Source organism: Podarcis liolepis, assembly GCF_965112155.1.
Source record: "Podarcis liolepis genome assembly, chromosome: 13".
NCBI classification, from domain to species: Eukaryota; Metazoa; Chordata; class Lepidosauria; order Squamata; family Lacertidae; genus Podarcis; species Podarcis liolepis.
The window spans coordinates 7,300,549-7,318,069 of record NC_139573.1 but is presented as its reverse complement, the minus strand read 5'-3'; the positions used below and the strand labels follow the sequence as shown (position 1 = coordinate 7,318,069).

Sequence of the window (17,521 nt, the reverse complement as noted above, 5' to 3'; positions counted from 1 at the left end):
GTTGGGATATAAATGCGCTCCCTGCTTCTGATGTTAGCAGGAATGTGTTAGCACACTCTGTTGCCTGCTTGCATTCAGTAAAACTATATATTAATCATCCTGCTTATTCTGGGGCAGGCAGAAGAAGGAAGAAAAAAGAAGGGCGAAACAGCTGGGGAGAGACAATGATGGATGAGATGCAACTCTTCGCAAAAAGGGTTAAAGCTGGCAATAGGAAACGGGGGCGATGGGGGAGGAATGCAAGCGGCAGCCTGAGCAAGCAAATTTGAAACCTGCAATTTGAGGCCTGGGTGGCGCTTGGCTCCCCTTCTTGTCCCGGCTTGCAGAATCGCGCCGGAGACGCTAGATGGCGCCAAACGCTGGCCAACGGCGGAGTCCGGGAAGGGGAGGAGGTTGGGATTAGGAGCGCCCACTCTTAAACGGACAGACCCACATAACTTCGGACAATTTGGTGGGGTGTGTGTGAAATGGTATTTATTCTCCCCAGGGCAAGCAGGATCACAAAAAGGGGCGCTGACTTTTCCGCTCGATCCTTTTCGATGGGAAGGATTCAGAAGGAGGGGGGTGGGAAATGTTTGAAAGATCAGGTTTTCATGTAAACACCGGTGTCACTCCGGTTTAATGCCCCCCTATTGCTTTTTGTGGGTCGTGCTTCGTTTTCAGGTCGGGAGAGTCTCTCCCTCTCTCTTTTTCCTTTTTTGAGTCTTTACCCACCGGGGGTGGGGTGGGTGGGAATTAAATGCAAAAATTGCTGGCAGTGCCACGAAGCAGTTAAAAAGAGGAGGAGGATGGGTGTGCGTGTGAAAACAGGAATGAGGAAAGGGGAGGGTCAGGAAGGAAGAGGTCACGTGGCTCGCCCCTCCACCTCTCCACCCCCCACCCCACCCCGCGCTCCTCCCCGCCACGGGCTGAGAAAGTTGCAAAGGCAGGAAGTGGAAGGAGGAAACAAAAGTTTGCAAACATTCGGGGCGGAGAGGAGGGCGACGGGGACGCGTCCTCTGCAGCGCCCGGAAAAAACACCCCGAAAAACAAGAAACCCCGGGGAGGAGTCGGCGGAACGGGGCGCCACGAGGCCCGAGGCCGCGGCGATGGGCCACCAGCAGCGCTGACTTGGCAAAGGGGCCGGGGATGGAGGCGTAGAGGTCAAAGCTGGGGAGGGAAAGGCGCGAGAAAGTGAAAGCGGCCGGCTTCCCTCGCAGATTCGGGGGAGTCTCTTCCTTTTTTGGGAGGGGGGGGATTATCTCCTCTCCACCATCCCCAAGGAAGGATCCACCGACCAGCCTTGAGATCTGGCTTCCTCCTCCGGGGCCACGACGCGTGGGAACCCAAGAGGCGCCGGAGAGGACGGGGAATCGGGCGGAGGGGGCGATGGGGCCCCCCAAGATGCCGACGCCTTCGGGGATCGCCCGGGGCTTCCTCCTGGCGCTCCTGCTGGGTAAGAGAGAGGGGCGCGTTGGGCGCGGGGTCGGCTTGCCTTTGGGGGCACAAGCGCCCCTTTTCGTATGGTGCCCAGTGGCTGAAATGATGGCGATGGGGGAGGACTCATTCTGTGCCCCCTCCCCAAGATATGCCGGGGCTCCGGTTCCCATCAGTTCCGACCAGCATATCCAGTGGTCAGAGATGATGGCAGTTGTGGTCCAGCAAAGCCTGGAGGGTCAAAGGTCGTCCTTTGCAGCAGCCCACATTTTGGGTGGCTAGGAGTGGGGCAGAGATCTGCCCATTCAAAGGCACACCTGTAGAGTTTGGTCTCTAAACCTAAGCTAAGTGTGGTGATGGCCAATCCACTGGTGTGGACATTAACCCCAGGCCTGGAAAAAAGGGGTCAGCACAGTACTTTTTGCAGTTATGGGTCACTGGACCCTTGTTGCACCTGGGAGTCCTTTCCTCCCAGGAGACCTGGTATCAGCCCAGGTGAGGAGGAAGCTACCTTGATGGATGGGATACAGGGAGCCTTGCCATGACTGGAGGGAGTTTAAGCAATTTCCCTTGCATGCATTCCGGTTTATACCTGATGGAGGAAACCTGAGACTATGGAGTTCGGCCTAATAAGCCTTCCTGCCCGGCTTCCCCAACCTGGTGCCTCTAGTTGTTTTGAACTTCAGTCTGTTAAAACATATGGGGAACAGAATCTGCTCTGAGTCATGCACCAGGTCAAACCTGCTCTGAATCCTCTCTTCTTCCTGCAGGCAACCTGTCAAAGGCCTTGTTTTCTTCTCAGGTTCTCTAATCTGAGAGAAACCTGACATCAAAATATGTCAGTGTTCAGAAAACTCTGGAAGACACGCTATGGTCTTGCGGGGCACTCTGCTGCTGATGACCTCAGAGTCACCGTAGTCCAGGAATATATATATATATTTATTGCAAAGGGTTGCTCTGTTCTTACCTTGTTTTTAACAGGCTATTCACCTTTCTGTTTATAAGGGGTTTTGTGTATTTAGTTCATAGAATTTATAGACTGTTTTATATAGCAACAACGACAAACCAGCCTCAAAGCAGTTTACAAAAAGAAGTTATCAGTCTTTAAAAAAAAAGATAAAAACAAGTATTTCATAGAATAAATAGAGTTGGAAGAGACCCGCTCCAGGGTCATCTAATCCAACACCCTGCAATGCTGGAACCTCAAGTAAAACATTTAGAGATAATTAAAATCAACGATCAGCTAAAACCACACTAAAACACCTGTCAGTGTTCTTCTTCCTGTCAGGATGGGCTTGCCTAAACAAAATTGTTTTAGCAGGCATATAGCAAGAGTATAGCAAAGGTGCTTGTCTGGTATCAATGGGCAGGGAGTTCTTATTTATTAGTATTTTATTTTATTTATTTATTGAATTTATATACTGCGCTATGCTTGGGGATCTCAGGGCTGTTCACAGAATAAAATCAAGATATAAAACCACAAAATACCTAATAAAACTAAAAGTAGCCCCCCCCCCCCGAAAAAAAAAAACCATTTTAAAAGGGCATAGGATGTAAATTGCATCAACCAAAGGCCTGGTTAAAAAGGAACATTTTTGCCTGGCACCTCAAGGTGTATAATGAAAGCATCAGGCGAACTTCTCTGGGGAGAGCATCCCACAAACGGAGCCACTGCAGAGAAGGCCCCGTTCTCATGTTGCCACCCTCCAGACCTCTTGAGGAGGAGACACACAAAGAAGGGCCTCAGAAGATGATCCCAGGTTCATATGAAAAGAGGCAATCCTTGAGGTATTGCGGTCCTGAGCCATTCCAATGTGTGGCTATTGCCACACTATAATACTGATTTCTTTCCAGTGTGGAACAGACAATATGTGGCACCTATAACAGTTCCCCAGACTGAAGTGGCCAAGTGGACATATAAAGAAGTAAAACCCCTTGTAAACATATTGCAGGTATGTTATTCCCAAGCTGCTGAGAGCTTTATATACGAAGAGTAGCCACTTGGCTGGGTAGCAAATCGGCAACCATTGCAAAGGTGTTCTGTGCTGGCAAGGTATTGTTTGTTGTTGTTGCCATGCATGAGTATTTATCTACCAGCTGAACTCTGTCAAAGTGCACTCCAACCTAATGGAGGCTTAGGCCACAATGAATGTGCTCCTTCAACATACCAGGAAGTCCTTCGTTTGTGTGTTTTCCAGATAAGCAGACTTAACACAGACAGCCTGTCTGAAATTTGACTTTCTCTTTCCTTTCTATTCCTTAGGTGGGTTTCAGCCCACTGAGAGCAACTCCTCACACATGGGTGAGTTGGGGGGGTAGGGGGGGGGGACAAGGCATGGGGCAGAGAGGGAAGGTGGGTGCTGAGGAGGGGGGTATTGCTGATATTTGAAGGTCCAGAAAAGAGTAACAAAAATTGTCAAGGGGGTGGAGCGCTTCCTGTGAGGAAAGGCTGTAGCTTTTGAATCTTAGTGAGTGAGTGGAGACATGATAGAAAATTTATAAAATTATGCATGTCCTAGAGAAAAGGAGATGGAGAAAAGTCCCCCCCCCCTCATAACTTTTCATTTTCATTTCATTTTTAATTTGTATAGTGCCTTTCTATATTACGATACCCAAGGCGGTTCACAGTAACAAAATATGCAACAAACAGCACACACATTATCTGATCCGATACAAAAAGTCGTAATAAAGCATAACTTTCAAATGGAACGACTTATATCAGATAAAGTCATGTTGAATCGTCTGTTAGTCATAGTACACAATAAAATCCACTCTTAAAACATCAGCACATCGTTGTTAAGCAAGAGATTCACCCTTAACAATTCCAATAAATAATTACTGAACTGCGATCAATAAAGATAACTGCAAGTCGCAATGCATAAAGTGTGCACCACACTGCGTACAAAACCATGTAAAAGGGTCAGATTGGGAAACAGACACATGACTTTAAAAATTATTTCCCCCCTTAAACTCCTCTTCGGGAGAACTCACAGACACTCACAGGAAGTTGAATGTTGGAAGATTTCAGACAGATAAAATGAAGCAATTCTTCAACCAGTGCATAATTAAACTGGGATTTGCTCCCACAGGAGGCAGTGATGACCATCTTGTGTGGCTTTAGAAAGGGATCAGGCACAACAAGGTCTATCAGTAGCTGCTAGCCGTAATGGCTGTGCTTTGCCTCTGTGGCTGTAGGCAGTAATACTTCTGAACACCAGTTGCTAGAAACCTCAGGAGGAGAAAATGCTCTTGTGTTCGAATCCTGCTTGTGGATTTCCCACAAAAGGATGCTGGACCAGATAGGACATTGCTCTGATCCAGCAGGCTCGTATTGCGGCCTAGTTTTATTTGTATGCAGCCGCCTAAATAGTAGTTTGCTAGAAATAAGATTCCTGTGGCCCTCCAGACTTTGTGGGACTCCAGCTCCCCTCAGCTGCAGCCAGCATGGCTCCTGATCAGGGATGAGGAGAATAACAGTCCGTTAATATTTGGGGTGTCACACATTCACCACCCCTGAGGGAAAGGCAAGGGTAGCCAACAGCCAATACAGCCCTTGTAAGGGGTGATGCGAGTTGCTGTCCAAAAATAGCTGGCTATCTCCGCATTGGGTTTGGAGAACCAGGATGCCAAGACAAAGGCTCAGAAGGAGAAGGAAAGGACTGAGGAGGGCGCTGAGCAAAGTGGGGGTGGGGATGGTAGCCATTTCAGGGATAAGTGACAGCAAGGGAGAGACTCCTGAAATGACCATGGAGACTATGGTGCCTAGAAAGATCTTGATACCTCGGTTTTCAAACATAATCCGCTCCAGAAGACCATTTGACTTCCGAAACGTTCGAAAACCGAAGCATGCCATTTCCGGAAGCATTTGCTTCTGGGAAACTCAGTACGGAAGCCGTATTGTGGCACATTTGGCTTCTGAAAAGCGTTCGAAAACCGAAGCAGTTGTTTCCGGGTTTTGGGCGTTCAGGAGCCGAAACGTTTGGCTTCCGAGATGTTCGAAAACCGAGGTACCACTGTATTACGAAGGGGAACTATAAAAGAAAGTCAGGAGGAGCTGGGAGTATGGAGAAGGGGCTCAACGTTGCTTCATTGACCTTCTCCTTCCTCCCACAGCTGTCTGTCAAGGCTACCCTGACGTCCGGAAGGAGCCGCAAGGCCAGATCCGTAGCCCTTCTTCCCAAGGGACGACATACAGCAGTTGTAGCTGGGTCATTCTGGCCGACCCTGAGGAGATCATCAGTATCAGGTGAGAAGGGAGCACTTTTAGTTGGGCCCGGAAACCATCCTCACATGAGCTCATCCTTCAGATTTCCTGGGGAGCGCCACATAAAAGCAAAAGTTGGCATGCATACATGATCTCTCTCGATCTCTTTTGCTTCCACAGGTTCCAGCACTTTCACCTCTCCTGTACCTCAGAGATGCTGATCATCCAGTCAGCCTCGCTCCCTTCATCCCCTTGGAAAATCTGTGGCTACCACACTCCTGAGCCCCTCCGGATAAAGGGAGGCAACGTGACCCTTAGTTACAACTGGAAGTTCATGACAGGAGATGGGTTTCAGCTGAAATATGAGAGAGGTACGGGAGAATCCATAGCCCTGGTGCATTATGGGAAGAAAACGGAAGCTTCTCTCCTCATCAATTTCCCTCCCTGAATATTGTTTCTAATTATCCATCTCCTTCTGCACACACGCATGTATACATGGACCTCCTTTCCCTCCTTATCATGGGTGGGGTGCTATTTTTCATATAAAGTGTGGCTCGCCCTTCTTTCTTATTTAAAAAACAACCACCACAAACTGATTTGGGAATGAGGAAAGAAAACCTCAAGGCTGAAAAAATCAGAAAGTGAGAGAAACCACAACTGAAGGGAACCCCCATCTCTACCGTTTCTGAGCACAATTCAACTGTTGGTGCTGACCTTTAAAGCCCTAAAGGGCCTCAAAGGCCCATTATACCTGAAGGAGCGTCTCCACCCCCATCGTTCAGCCCAGACACCGAGGGCCTTCTGGCGGTTCCCTCACTGTGAGAAGTGCAGCTACAGGGAACCGGGCAGAGGGCCTTCTCGGTGGTGGCGCCCGCCCTATGGAACGCCCTCCAATCAGATGTCAAGGAAATAAGCAGCTATCTGACTTTTAGAAGACATCTGAAGGCAGCCCTGTTTAGGGAAGTTTTAAATGTTTGATGCTTTATCGTGTTTTTGATATTCTTTTGGGAGCCTCCCAGAGTGGCAGGGAAACCCAGCCAGATGGGTGGGGTATAAATATGCTGCTGCTGTTGTTGTTACTACCAACACACATCTCCAAAGCTGATGGAATACAAATCTGTGTATTATTGACTCTGCCCATTCCATGCCTCTTTTGGGTTCCTATCAGTCCCCTCTGACAGCTTCATTCTGTGTTTTCCACACCCCTTTCCTCACTCTCTTTCTTTGCTCCAGAAGCCAGCAAGCCACCCGTATTCCCCTGCAACCTCACCCTGGACAACTTCTACGGCATCTTTTTCTCGCCCGGCTTCGCCTCCGACTCCTACCTGGGCGCCGCACATTGCCAGTGGGCCCTCGACGCCCACGACAGCCGGCCTCTGAGCATCCGCTTCACCGCCCTCAGCCTGGGCGTTGGGGACTCCCTGAGGGTGTACGAGGGGGCGCCCGGATCCGTGCCGCGCCCCCGCTTGCTGCGCAACCTCGACTACACCAGCAACAAGAAAGTGGTCGCCGTGGACTCGCCTTCCAGCCGTGCGTGGGTGTCCTATGAGGCGGTGCCGGGAACATCAGGCCGTGGTTTCAACGCCACCTACCACGTGCGGGGCTTCTGCGTCCCGTGGGATTTCCCCTGTGGCGGAGGTGACGGCGAGGGGGCCACTTGCTACAGTGCTGCTGAGCGCTGCGACGGGTTCTGGGACTGCGCCAGCGGTGCCGATGAGGACGGCTGCAAAGGCTGCCCAGTGGGGCAGTACCCCTGCGGGGGGCGCGGGATCGGCGGAGCCGGTTGCTACGGGCCGGCCGACCGCTGCAACTACCAGACTTTCTGCGCCGACGCTGCGGACGAGCGCCATTGCTATTCGTGCCAGCCAGGCAACTTCCGGTGCCGGGACGGGCGCTGCATCTATGAGAGCTGGGTGTGCGATGGGCAAGCGGACTGCATTGACGCCTCCGACGAGGCGGACTGCTCCTACGTCCTCCCGCGGAAAGTGGTGACGGCGGCCGTCATTGGCAGCCTGGTGTGCGGCCTTCTCTTGGTGATCGCGCTGGGCTGCACCTGCCGACTGTATGCCCTCCGCAGCCACGAGTTTGGGTGAGAGGAGCAGCCGGGCAGCGAGGGGCAAGGCTGGGGCTTAGGGAATGTGCACATAAGATATCAAAAATGCGGAGAGCAATGGAAACTGGGGGGCGGGACTGGGAAGACTGGTGGGAAGTATAGGGATGGAGCCATACAGAGAGGGAAGACGGATGTCCCCAGGAAATACTGTGCAGTGATTGTGGTACCCTGGTGTATAGAAATCTGCTTTATTTGCTTAAATACCCTCCTCTTCGCCCCAGGATGGATTTAATTTAAATCAAATCAATCCAAATCACTAGTCAGTAAGACTTGATATAAATCATTTTTTTACAGAAAGACCCATTCTTGCTGGTGTAATCTTAATATTTACACGCAGATGAAGGTTTCCTTTTTGAATAATAAGTTTTCAGAGTTGTTTTTATAGTTATATAAAAATTACAGATTTGGTTATACTATTAGAAATAGATAATTATTAGAAACCATTAGAAACAGATAATTATGAAATTATTGTGAGGTTAACTGTTTATATTGGAACAACTTTTCTGCTGTACTTTATTGGAAGGAGAGAAATAATAATTTCCTTAATAACAATTTAAACAATTTATTAACAAAACAATAACATTATAGCACATGTATTCATGTTTGTTAACTGATGTGGTTAAACAATTAAAAAAAAAGCCAGACTGAGTTTTACCACACATGAAAAACTTAAAACAAATCCTTATTTCCTGATGAATAGCATTTGGGCTATAGTGTAACTTAAATAGAAAACTATCTTTACAAAGATTTTTCCTCCAAAAGCATTTTATTTTAAAAATCCGATTTTTTAATTTTATTTTTAAAAATCCTTGATTTTATCCACCCTGCTTCAGCCAGAAGTAGGCCCCTAGAGCAGCTTACAATTGTCCGTGACAGAACAGCCCCTGCCCTCAGGCTTACAGTCCAAAGGGTATAACATGAAAGGAAGATAGGATCTGGAGGGAAAAAGAAAAAAGCAAAGGCTGTCTTAAATGACAGAGCTTTTGTAGCAGCCTGCTGGACTGTTCAGGGAAAGCTGCTAGCCTTTCTCAGTAGAGGTGATAGCAAGATCCTGTCATCTTATCCCTCTGTTCCTGTAGCCCAGGGGTCTGCAACCTTTAAGACAAAAAGAGCCACTTGGACCCGTTTTCGAAGAAAAAACAACCTGGGAGCCACAAAACCATTGCGACATTTAAAACAAATATATCTCCGGAGCTGCAATCTGACAGCGGGCGGGAAGGTGACATCGGGACGGTGCGTGACTAACGCACGCACCGCCCCCATGCGACATCACAGCCAGTACAGCGCCCGCCACAGTGGGGAGTGTCGGGGCGCACAATGCGCCTCCTCCCCTCGCTAGTATCCGCCCCGGAGCCGCGGCAAAGGTGTAAAAGAGCCACATGCGGCTCCGGAGCCGCGGGTTGCAGACCCCTGCTGTAGCCTGATGGGATGGCTGCTGTGGGTGGCAACTGAGAGAGGAGCCTGGGGGACATGGTGAACCAGTGACCTAGCCGCTGTGGGTGCAGCTATTGCTGAATAATAATAATAATAAGTTATTATTTATACCCCGCCCATCTGGCTGGGTTTCCCAAGCCACTCTCTGCGGCTTCCAACTGAATATTACAAATAATACAGCGTCAGACATTAAAAACTTCCTTAAACAGGGCTGCCTTCAGTTGTTTTTTAAAAGTAAAATAGTTGTTCATTGCCTTGACATCTTCTGGGAGGGCATTCCACAGGGCAGGCGCCACTACCGAGAAGGCCCTCTGCCTGGGTCCCTGTAAAGAATGTAAAGAATACAGGAGATATTGTAGAGCTGGAAAATGTGGGCGATAAAAATTAACTGGGGCGCACCCAACGAAACTGGATGTTGGAAGATTCAGGACAGGGGGGGGAAATGCTTCTTCTCACGGCGCATAGTTAAAACTATGGAATCGATTCCCATGAGAAGCAGTGAGGACCCCCAACTTGGACAGCTTTAAAAGAGGATCGGACGAATTTGTGGAGGATAACGCTATCAATGGCTGCTGGCCACAGGGGCTATGCGCCACCTGCATGGCCGGAGGCAATGGGAATTGCATTTGGGGAGAGTGCCGTTGAACCCTGTTCCTTTTTGTGGACATTGGTTGGCCACTTGTAGGAACAGGATTTTGGGCTGGACAGGCCCCCAGCCAGATCCAGTGGGGCGCACCGCCTGTTCTTATGAAGTGAAAGGAAGTTGAAGTTAGAAACTTCCACTCAGACAAAGAGAGGGAGAGTTGAGGAGGGATAAGAAAAGAATGTTATGGAGGGATGGAGAGGGGTGACGGGTTCAGCTCTCGTCTCACACTTTGTGTTGTCTCTTTCTCCCCACAGTATCTTATCCCCCTTGTCGCGGATGGAGGCCCGGCTGGTGCAACGGCAGGCGCCGCCTTCCTACGGGCAACTCATTGCTCGCGGCGTCATCCCGCCCGTCGAAGGCTTCCCCACAGAGCACCCTCATCAGGTCAGCAAATTTCTAACATTTGTAGAACCTGAGGTATGAGGCAAAATATACAGGCCCCACTCTTTTCATTTTTGTGTGTGTGAGAAAGCGTTTTGTTTGTCCACCCTACCAGAAAGATTACTACGGGTTCCCTATGTCTTGACTCCCCACGTCTCCCCACATAGCCAGGCAAGGTTCCCTTCCTGAAATTGTCTCTGAGGTCTAAGATGTTACATTATTCGGGCTACTTGGCTGCCACAGGGATTGCAAAATGCACAGATGCCTCTCTGTAAGCTCCATTGCTTGTACGATGGGATATCCATATGGCTTGGGCCAATTATAACCACAGCTGGGAAATGGCCCTCATATTAAGATGCAATTCATTCTTGGAAAGCCGTGTCTTTGAGGCAGAAGTCTGGGGACTCTGAGCCGGGAGTTTTGAGGAGCAATAGGCAACAAGAGCACTCGGGCGAGGCTGTGTCAAGTAGCTCTCGCCATATTGAGGGCCTGCAATGAATGTCAGTATTGCAGCCTCCCATATCACTCAGTTCTGAAGAAGGCTCTGAAAACTCTGGTACCATTGCAAGCGAAGATGCGAAGACCTGAATAATAGGTGTGCCCAGCAAAGGAACTGTAGGGCATGCATCTGTAGAAAGAGAGCGTAAATACCTTACTGGAGTCTTCCCAACATATTGACCATCTCAGGCCCTATGATTGGCAGGGGAGACCTTTTTAATGTTACCACCTCTGGCTGCTGCCTGGATGGCGTTGACCCATGACAGCGACTTTTGGGTGGTGGCTCTGCATTTGTGTGATGCACTCATTGGTGGGGTGCACCTGTCTCCCTCATTATTGGCTTTCAGGATAAATTTTATAAATTTTTCATCCTTGTTTACCCAGGCATTTGACTGATGATGGCTACTGAAAATGTTGAAATTAGTAACTGTGAGGGAATGCAATTGTTTTTAGTGTCTTCCAGATTTGCGTTTTTGATGTTTCAAAAACCTTTTCTACTTTAGATTGTACTGCTTTGACATGTTTGCCACACTGGGCTGCTTTGGGGAATGGGACGGGCAGGTTGCAAAGGTAATAAATTAATGAATGGGTAAATATGCCCTCCCGGGATTCCTTGAGAGACTCTCCCTGCCAGGTAAACACACTTGTGTTTGGTTTTCGGTCTGTCCTAATTCCTCACCACCCTTCCCTCTGCTCTTTCATTTCAGAATTCAGTGCTGGGGAACTTGAGGTCTCTGCTGCATATGTTCCGCCACGACACAGCCGCCGCCACTGCCACTGGTGGGAACCACCGCCCGCATCGCAGCCGCTTCCTGCGCCGCTTGGCGAGGCGCATGCGGCGGTTGGGACTGCTGCCTCGGTCTGCCCCAACCACCTCCACTTCTGCCTCCGCTGCCGCCACCACTACCACCACAACAACCACCTCTTCGTCACACTGCACTCCGGATACCCTGCCTGAGCCACTACCCGGAGAGGAAAACACAACTTCCGGCCAGCTGGAAGAGCAAGCCCCGCCTCTTCCCCAGAAGGCCCCGCCCCCACCTGCTGAGCCTGTGCCAGAGCCCCAGGCCCCGCCCCCTCCCACCCCGCGGTTCTCGGGGATGATGCGCTCTCTCCGCGTACGGCTGTTCTCCCCTGCGCTGCCGTGCTCTGTGGAGGCAGGCAATCCCCTCAGCGCCCCTCCGTCCCCCGAAGACGAGGATGACGTCCTTCTGGTGTCCCTCACCGTGCCCGACTCTGAGAGCGGAAGTGCGTCTGCCGACTGGGCTGCGGACGACGAGCCCCTTCTGACCTGAGCGGCCTTCTGCTGCAGCATCCGGACCCTCTTACCCAAACACTGGACGTTGCCTTTTAAGAACTGCACACAGGGTTACTTATGCACAACAGCAGAAGCAGAATTTTTCCCCAGCTCTCTCCCACTTACCACCTCTCCCTCACAACCCACCAGCAATCCCTTCCCTTCCCGCTTCCCTAAAGGTATATTTTGTGGTGTATGGGAAAGGATGGCAGTGTATGGCAGTTAAAAAAAAAAAAAGTTCTTAAAGGTTATTTTCCATGCTTGGCGTTTGAGCAAGAGAATAGGGGCCACCGTGACACCTCTCTTTCCCCAGTCACTTTGAGGATTCAAATACCAGCTCAGCGGAACAGGGGAGCGATGCTTGTGTGCCACGTAAATTGGGGTTCTTTAAAGGGGAGAGATTCTGATCTGGTATACCATCGCTGTTTCTAGTTCTGCGCAACAAGACGAGAGAAAACAAATCCCCAGGGGCCACCCAGTTATCTTGACACCTCCATCTTCTGAGAGCTGCCTGCCGCGGGTTTTGTTTCAGTCGGTGCTGAAATCGCGGCTTGTGTGGAAGAAGTGATAGGAGTACATGCACTTGACATTTTAAGAAATGTTCTTGGAAAGTGAGGAGGAGGAAATGAAATACGCTTCTGCAGGGAGAAGCTCAGATATGTCTGCCTGAAGGAAGGAGAGCTATGTAGTAGTCAGAAGTAACCCTTACAGGCACTGTAACCCTTAAAAGCAGTGACTAAATTGGCGGGACCCCAATCCTAATTTTGCAATGCCACAGCAGAGAGGAAAAAATCACGTGATTCGGGTGGACTAGAAAATTATTATTGTGGAGTTGTGGAAAGATTAAAAGAAGGAGGAAAGGCTGAAGTCAGCAACTCAGCTTAAATTCTTCTGCAGTAGTTGCAAAACAACATTTTGACCGTGCACTCCCTGTGTATGTTTACTCAGGAGTAAATCCCAAATTTGTTCAAATGGACTTACTCCCCGGTTTAGAGATAGAATTGCAGCCTTAGGGAAAGAAAAGGATGGACAATGTTTTCTTCCTTTTATTGATTAAATGTTTTGTAAGTAAGCTATTTTTTGAAAAAACACAGAAAATGAAAGAAGTTAAATTTTGCACATGGAATATCCAAACAGCTTTAAATAAGGAAAATTTGTATGAAGGATTTATTTTTTTAAAGAAAACGCTCCTTGAGAAGAGTGATCAGTTAAGATTTTTAGTCGTGATCATTGCAGATTATTTCTTTGGCGGTGACCAAAAGCACAGAAAACGATGCATGGATCCAAAGGCCCAATAAATTAACATAACTTGGTATAAATGATGATAAAAAATAGATTTTAAGAGGTAAAGGTTATCTCTGGCTATTTAATATAAAGAGTACTATTTTTTAAAGATGAAGCTAAGGCTTCATTCAAGCCAGTCAGAGCATGAAGAGATGTTTTTCTAAACATGGCGTTAGAACAGTTAACAACTCTTTAATTCTACCTGATGCTTTTTTTAAAGGCAGTGGCTCATTCTTAAGCATCTTTCTTAGACAGGTGTTTAAAAAGGATAATATCTGCATTGAGTCTTTGCCCAGATCTTTGTATGTCTATTTTTAAAAACAACAATAATAATAATTTAACTGACAATATTCGAAAAACATTTTCAAAAGGACGTTGTGGGTGACTTCCAATGTTATCTGCCCATTTGTGCAAAAGATATCAGCTTTGCGCAAGAATGTTTCTGGTTTCTCCTCTGCTGCCTCCAGATCTTCTTCAGGGGGTCCCCTTGCCTTCTGGAGCATAATTAGAGGGCTTCAGGAGGGGCTGAAGGGGCAAGAGAGGAAGGAGAGCCCACATCTCAGAAGTGGAATTTCTCTCACACTCTCTTGCCTCTTGCCCATTAGGTGTGAATTGGAGCTGGGGAACCTCTGAGCCTCCAAATATTGTTGGACTCCAACTCCCAGCACCCCAACTATCTTGGACAGAAGTTGGCACTCATGGGAGTTGTAGTCCAGCAGTGTCGGAGGAATCGTAGGTTCCTTACCCCCTACCACAGGGTATGTGGTGGCCTTCAGTAGCACGGTAGCAAAGCACCCAGTAGCAAGGCTAAGCTATGTCTGTATAAAGCTTTATAGAGGTGAAAGAAAACAGGTTTTCGTTGTTGTTTTTCAACTGACACGATTCACTGTCCGGAGATTCATTTTGGCAATAGCAGGCTCAGATGCAGTGACCATGATGGATTCTTCTTCTTCTTCTTCTTCTTCTTCTTCTTCTTCTTCTTCTTCTTCAATTGTTGATCCAGCTGTTGATGTGCAAACGGGGGGTGAGGTGGGAGCTCCACCAGATTAGAAAGTCTGCAGAACATTCCAAATCAAAACGATACGCTGCAATCCTGTCAGGTAAAGAAACCTCCTAACAGGATTTCGCTAAACCGGTGCCTTCTTAATCGCACAATCTATGGGCGCTCCATGTGACTCAGACAAAGCAAACCAGGGCAGAGGTGGGGGGCCTCTGCAGTTGGCAGCTATTACTGTACCTCTCCTGGCCCACCTGGGCCTTGAACTCCTTCCCCAGCAAGGATGGGAAGTGGGGCTGCGACTCCCATCATCCCTAAGCCAGCACAGTCGGTACACGGGGATTATGGGAGCTGCTGTCTAGCAACCTCTGGAAGGCCACAAATTCCCTGTCCCCCCCCCCTTTAAAAAAAGAGTTAGGTGAGATGTTCAAGCCCCATTGAAATGAACCCACGGTGCATTGGTTCCCCTGGCTTTGTCAGCTGCTGGCACAAGTATGTATGCGTGTGAGATATATAGATATATATACATATATAAATTATATATAATTTATTCTTATTTGCTGACAAGAGATGCTTCTCGGAGAAATCAGTGGCGACATTTAATGGAAGCCAGGAGTTCATGTTTTACTGCTGTCTTGTTCTGTTCTCTCCCCTATCTGGGTAGGTGTGTGTGGATAACTGACAACGTCGAGTTCTAGATGAGCAAATATTTGCACTGTGTATTTTAGTCCGTTGAGCTGTGACCACTAACTGGGGCCGCGCTGTTTGGTTATTTCACCTTCTGTTGCCTTTTCGAGTTTTTTGCTAAGAATTAAAAAGAGAGATTTTGAACTGTAAGGTGGATTCCCACACCAGTCTTTCTGTTTCTGAGCCAACTAATTAACCGGCTGCCAAAAAAGGCTTGTAGGTTTCGGGGGATGTGATGAGGGAGAGACCCATTTGCCTAAAGCTGTTTCTACGGTCAGTTGTAGCAATTACCGTATTTTTCACTCCATAAGATGCACCTAGTTTTTGGAGGAGGAAAACAAGAAAAAAAATATTCTGAATCTCAGAAGCCAGAACAAGAAGAGGGATCGCTGCGCAGCGAAAGCAGCGATCCCTCTTGCTGTTCTGGCTTCTGGGATAGCTGCGCAGCCTGCATTCGTGCCATAAGACGCACACATATTTTCCCTTACTTTTTAGGAGGGAAAAAGTGAGTCTTATAGCGAAGGAGCAAAAAATACGGTACTTCAACTCTGGTCCGCCTCTGACGTGTTTATGAGGGCGAGTCCCAAATTGGAGAGTCTACCTCTCTAGCCATGATCAGGGTTGTGTCTCTCTCATCCCAGGGTTAGCAGATTGTGTAAACCAGCCTTTCCCAAGCTTGTGCCCTTGAGATGTTTTAGGAACTACAATTCCCAACAGTCCCTGCCAGTCAGGTCCCCCCCCCCAACGTCGTGCAGAATTAAGAGAAGAAATGTGGGGAGCCACAGAAAGACAGAATGGCTTGACGTTATCCCAGGATACTTGGCAAAGACATACAGTGGTACCTCAGGTTAAGTGCTTAATTCGTTCTGGAGGTCCGTTCTTAACCTGAAACTGTTCTTAACCTGAAGCACCACTTTAGCTAATGGGGCCTCCTGCTGCTGCCGCACTGCCAGAGCACGATTTCTGTTCTCATCCTGAAGCAAAGTTCTTAACCTGAAACACTATTTCTGGGTTAGTAGAGTCTGTAACCTGAAGTGTATGTAACCTGAAGCATATGACATGTAACCTGAGGTATGTGGGTGAAAATACATCGGGACCCTTTGTTCTTACAGATTGCTACATCAGTCTGTAAGAACAGCAGCCCCAAAGCCTTCGCTATGGAAACAAGCCACGGATGGCTCGGAGTCGTCTTCGCTCAGAGTCTCAGTTTCCTGTATGTGAGACATAACCGACAAAAACAGTGCCTTTGTTGAGCTGCTGTGAAGATAACTCAGCCAGTGGACCCACGCAGTTCTAAAAGCGGGAAGAGAGAGATGTGTTGCCTGGTGCAGGTAAATCAAGAAAGTGTCTGTGGCAGTGCCCTCTGCTTGTTGCAGTTAGCACAAGTCAAGCTGTGAAGGCTCTGAAGAAGCTGGTGATTGAAGCCTACAGCAGCTAGACTGGTGACTGGGAGTAGCCGCCAAGGCTATATATACTGGTCCTGAAAGACCTACACTGGCTCCCAGTACGTTTCCGAGCACAATTCAAAGTGTTGGTGCTGACCTTGAAAGCCCTAAACGGCCTCGGTCCAGTATACCTGAAGGAGCGTCTCTACCCCTATCATTCTGCCCGGACGCTGAGGTCCAGCACTGAGGGCCTTCTGGCAGTTCCCTCACTGTGAGAAGCAAAGCTACAGGGAACCAGGCAGAGGGCCTTCTCGGTGGTGGCACCCGCCCTGTGGAACGCCCTCCCACCAGATGTCAAGGAAATAAGCAACTATAACTTTTAGAAGACATCTGAAGGCAGCCCTGTTTAGGGAAGTTTTTGATGTTTGTTGTTTTATCATGTTTTTAATATTCTATTGGGAGCTGCCCAGAGTGGCTGGGGAATCCCAGCCAGATGGGCGGGGTATAAATAATAATAATTATATTATTATGCCTTTGCAAGAGGGCCTCTTGATGTTCCTTCTCAACTCTTCTAACAAATGTATCTACACACACTTCAGATTGATTTAACTAAGCAGCATGCAGTAAATTCAGTACTACAAACCAGTACTACAGATCACCAAATTCTGTTACCTGGGAAGGTTTGCAAAGAAAACAGCATGAGGGGAAGTGATCAACTACCAACAGCCAACAGGACAGGCTATTTTATTTGCAAATAATCCTTTACCAAGATTATCCCTTAATACCCTTTTTCCCCAGCCTAAAAGTTCTTGTGGGTGAGGGGGTTTGTAGCCACTTCAGCGACTGTTTGGGACATAACTGCAGCTGGCATAGCTGCCAGGCACCAATAAACAGGGAAATCCCAGCAACTTTGTAAAAATAACTATTTTCAGTCATAAGGTTGAGGGGGTTGCTTCGCTCTGCGGGCTAATATAATCCAGGCTGCATCGGTGGCCTTGTTCACACAGAAAGCTTTCCACATGCCGCACTGCTGTGCCAAACGGGTGGTCATTCTGGATTCATGAACACAGATGGAAAATAGAGGCCCAGAGTTCGTCCCTTTCTCTACCGCCGCCCTTGCCTCTTAACGGCTCCAGTCTGTTGCCCTGCCAACAGCATGGAAACTGCCTCCCGAGGATC

General features: G+C 48.5%; 1 protein-coding gene across 1 annotated transcript; it reads left to right on the top strand.

Annotated features, from left to right (window-relative positions):
* Window positions 1-396: 396 nt before the first annotated feature.
* Window positions 397-15,107, top strand: LRP10 (LDL receptor related protein 10). The gene is made up of 7 exons (XM_083471057.1): window positions 397-1,435; window positions 3,680-3,718; window positions 5,530-5,662; window positions 5,801-5,991; window positions 6,854-7,709; window positions 10,068-10,197; window positions 11,400-15,107. Exons 1-7 carry the CDS (start codon window positions 1,369-1,371, stop codon window positions 11,985-11,987), a joined length of 2,004 nt encoding a protein of 667 aa, XP_083327183.1. The 5' UTR covers window positions 397-1,368; the 3' UTR covers window positions 11,988-15,107.
* Window positions 15,108-17,521: the final 2,414 nt, after the last annotated feature.

Bases quoted from the DNA above. Each gene is read 5' to 3' on its own strand.
- LRP10 (XM_083471057.1), top strand. From the start codon at position 1,369: ATGGGGCCCCCCAAGATGCCGACGCCTTCGGGGATCGCCCGGGGCTTC. The intron at 3,719-5,529 runs GTGAGTTGGGGG...TTCCTCCCACAG, and splicing joins GAGCAACTCCTCACACATGG to CTGTCTGTCAAGGCTACCCT. The intron at 10,198-11,399 runs GTCAGCAAATTT...CTTTCATTTCAG, and splicing joins CCACAGAGCACCCTCATCAG to AATTCAGTGCTGGGGAACTT.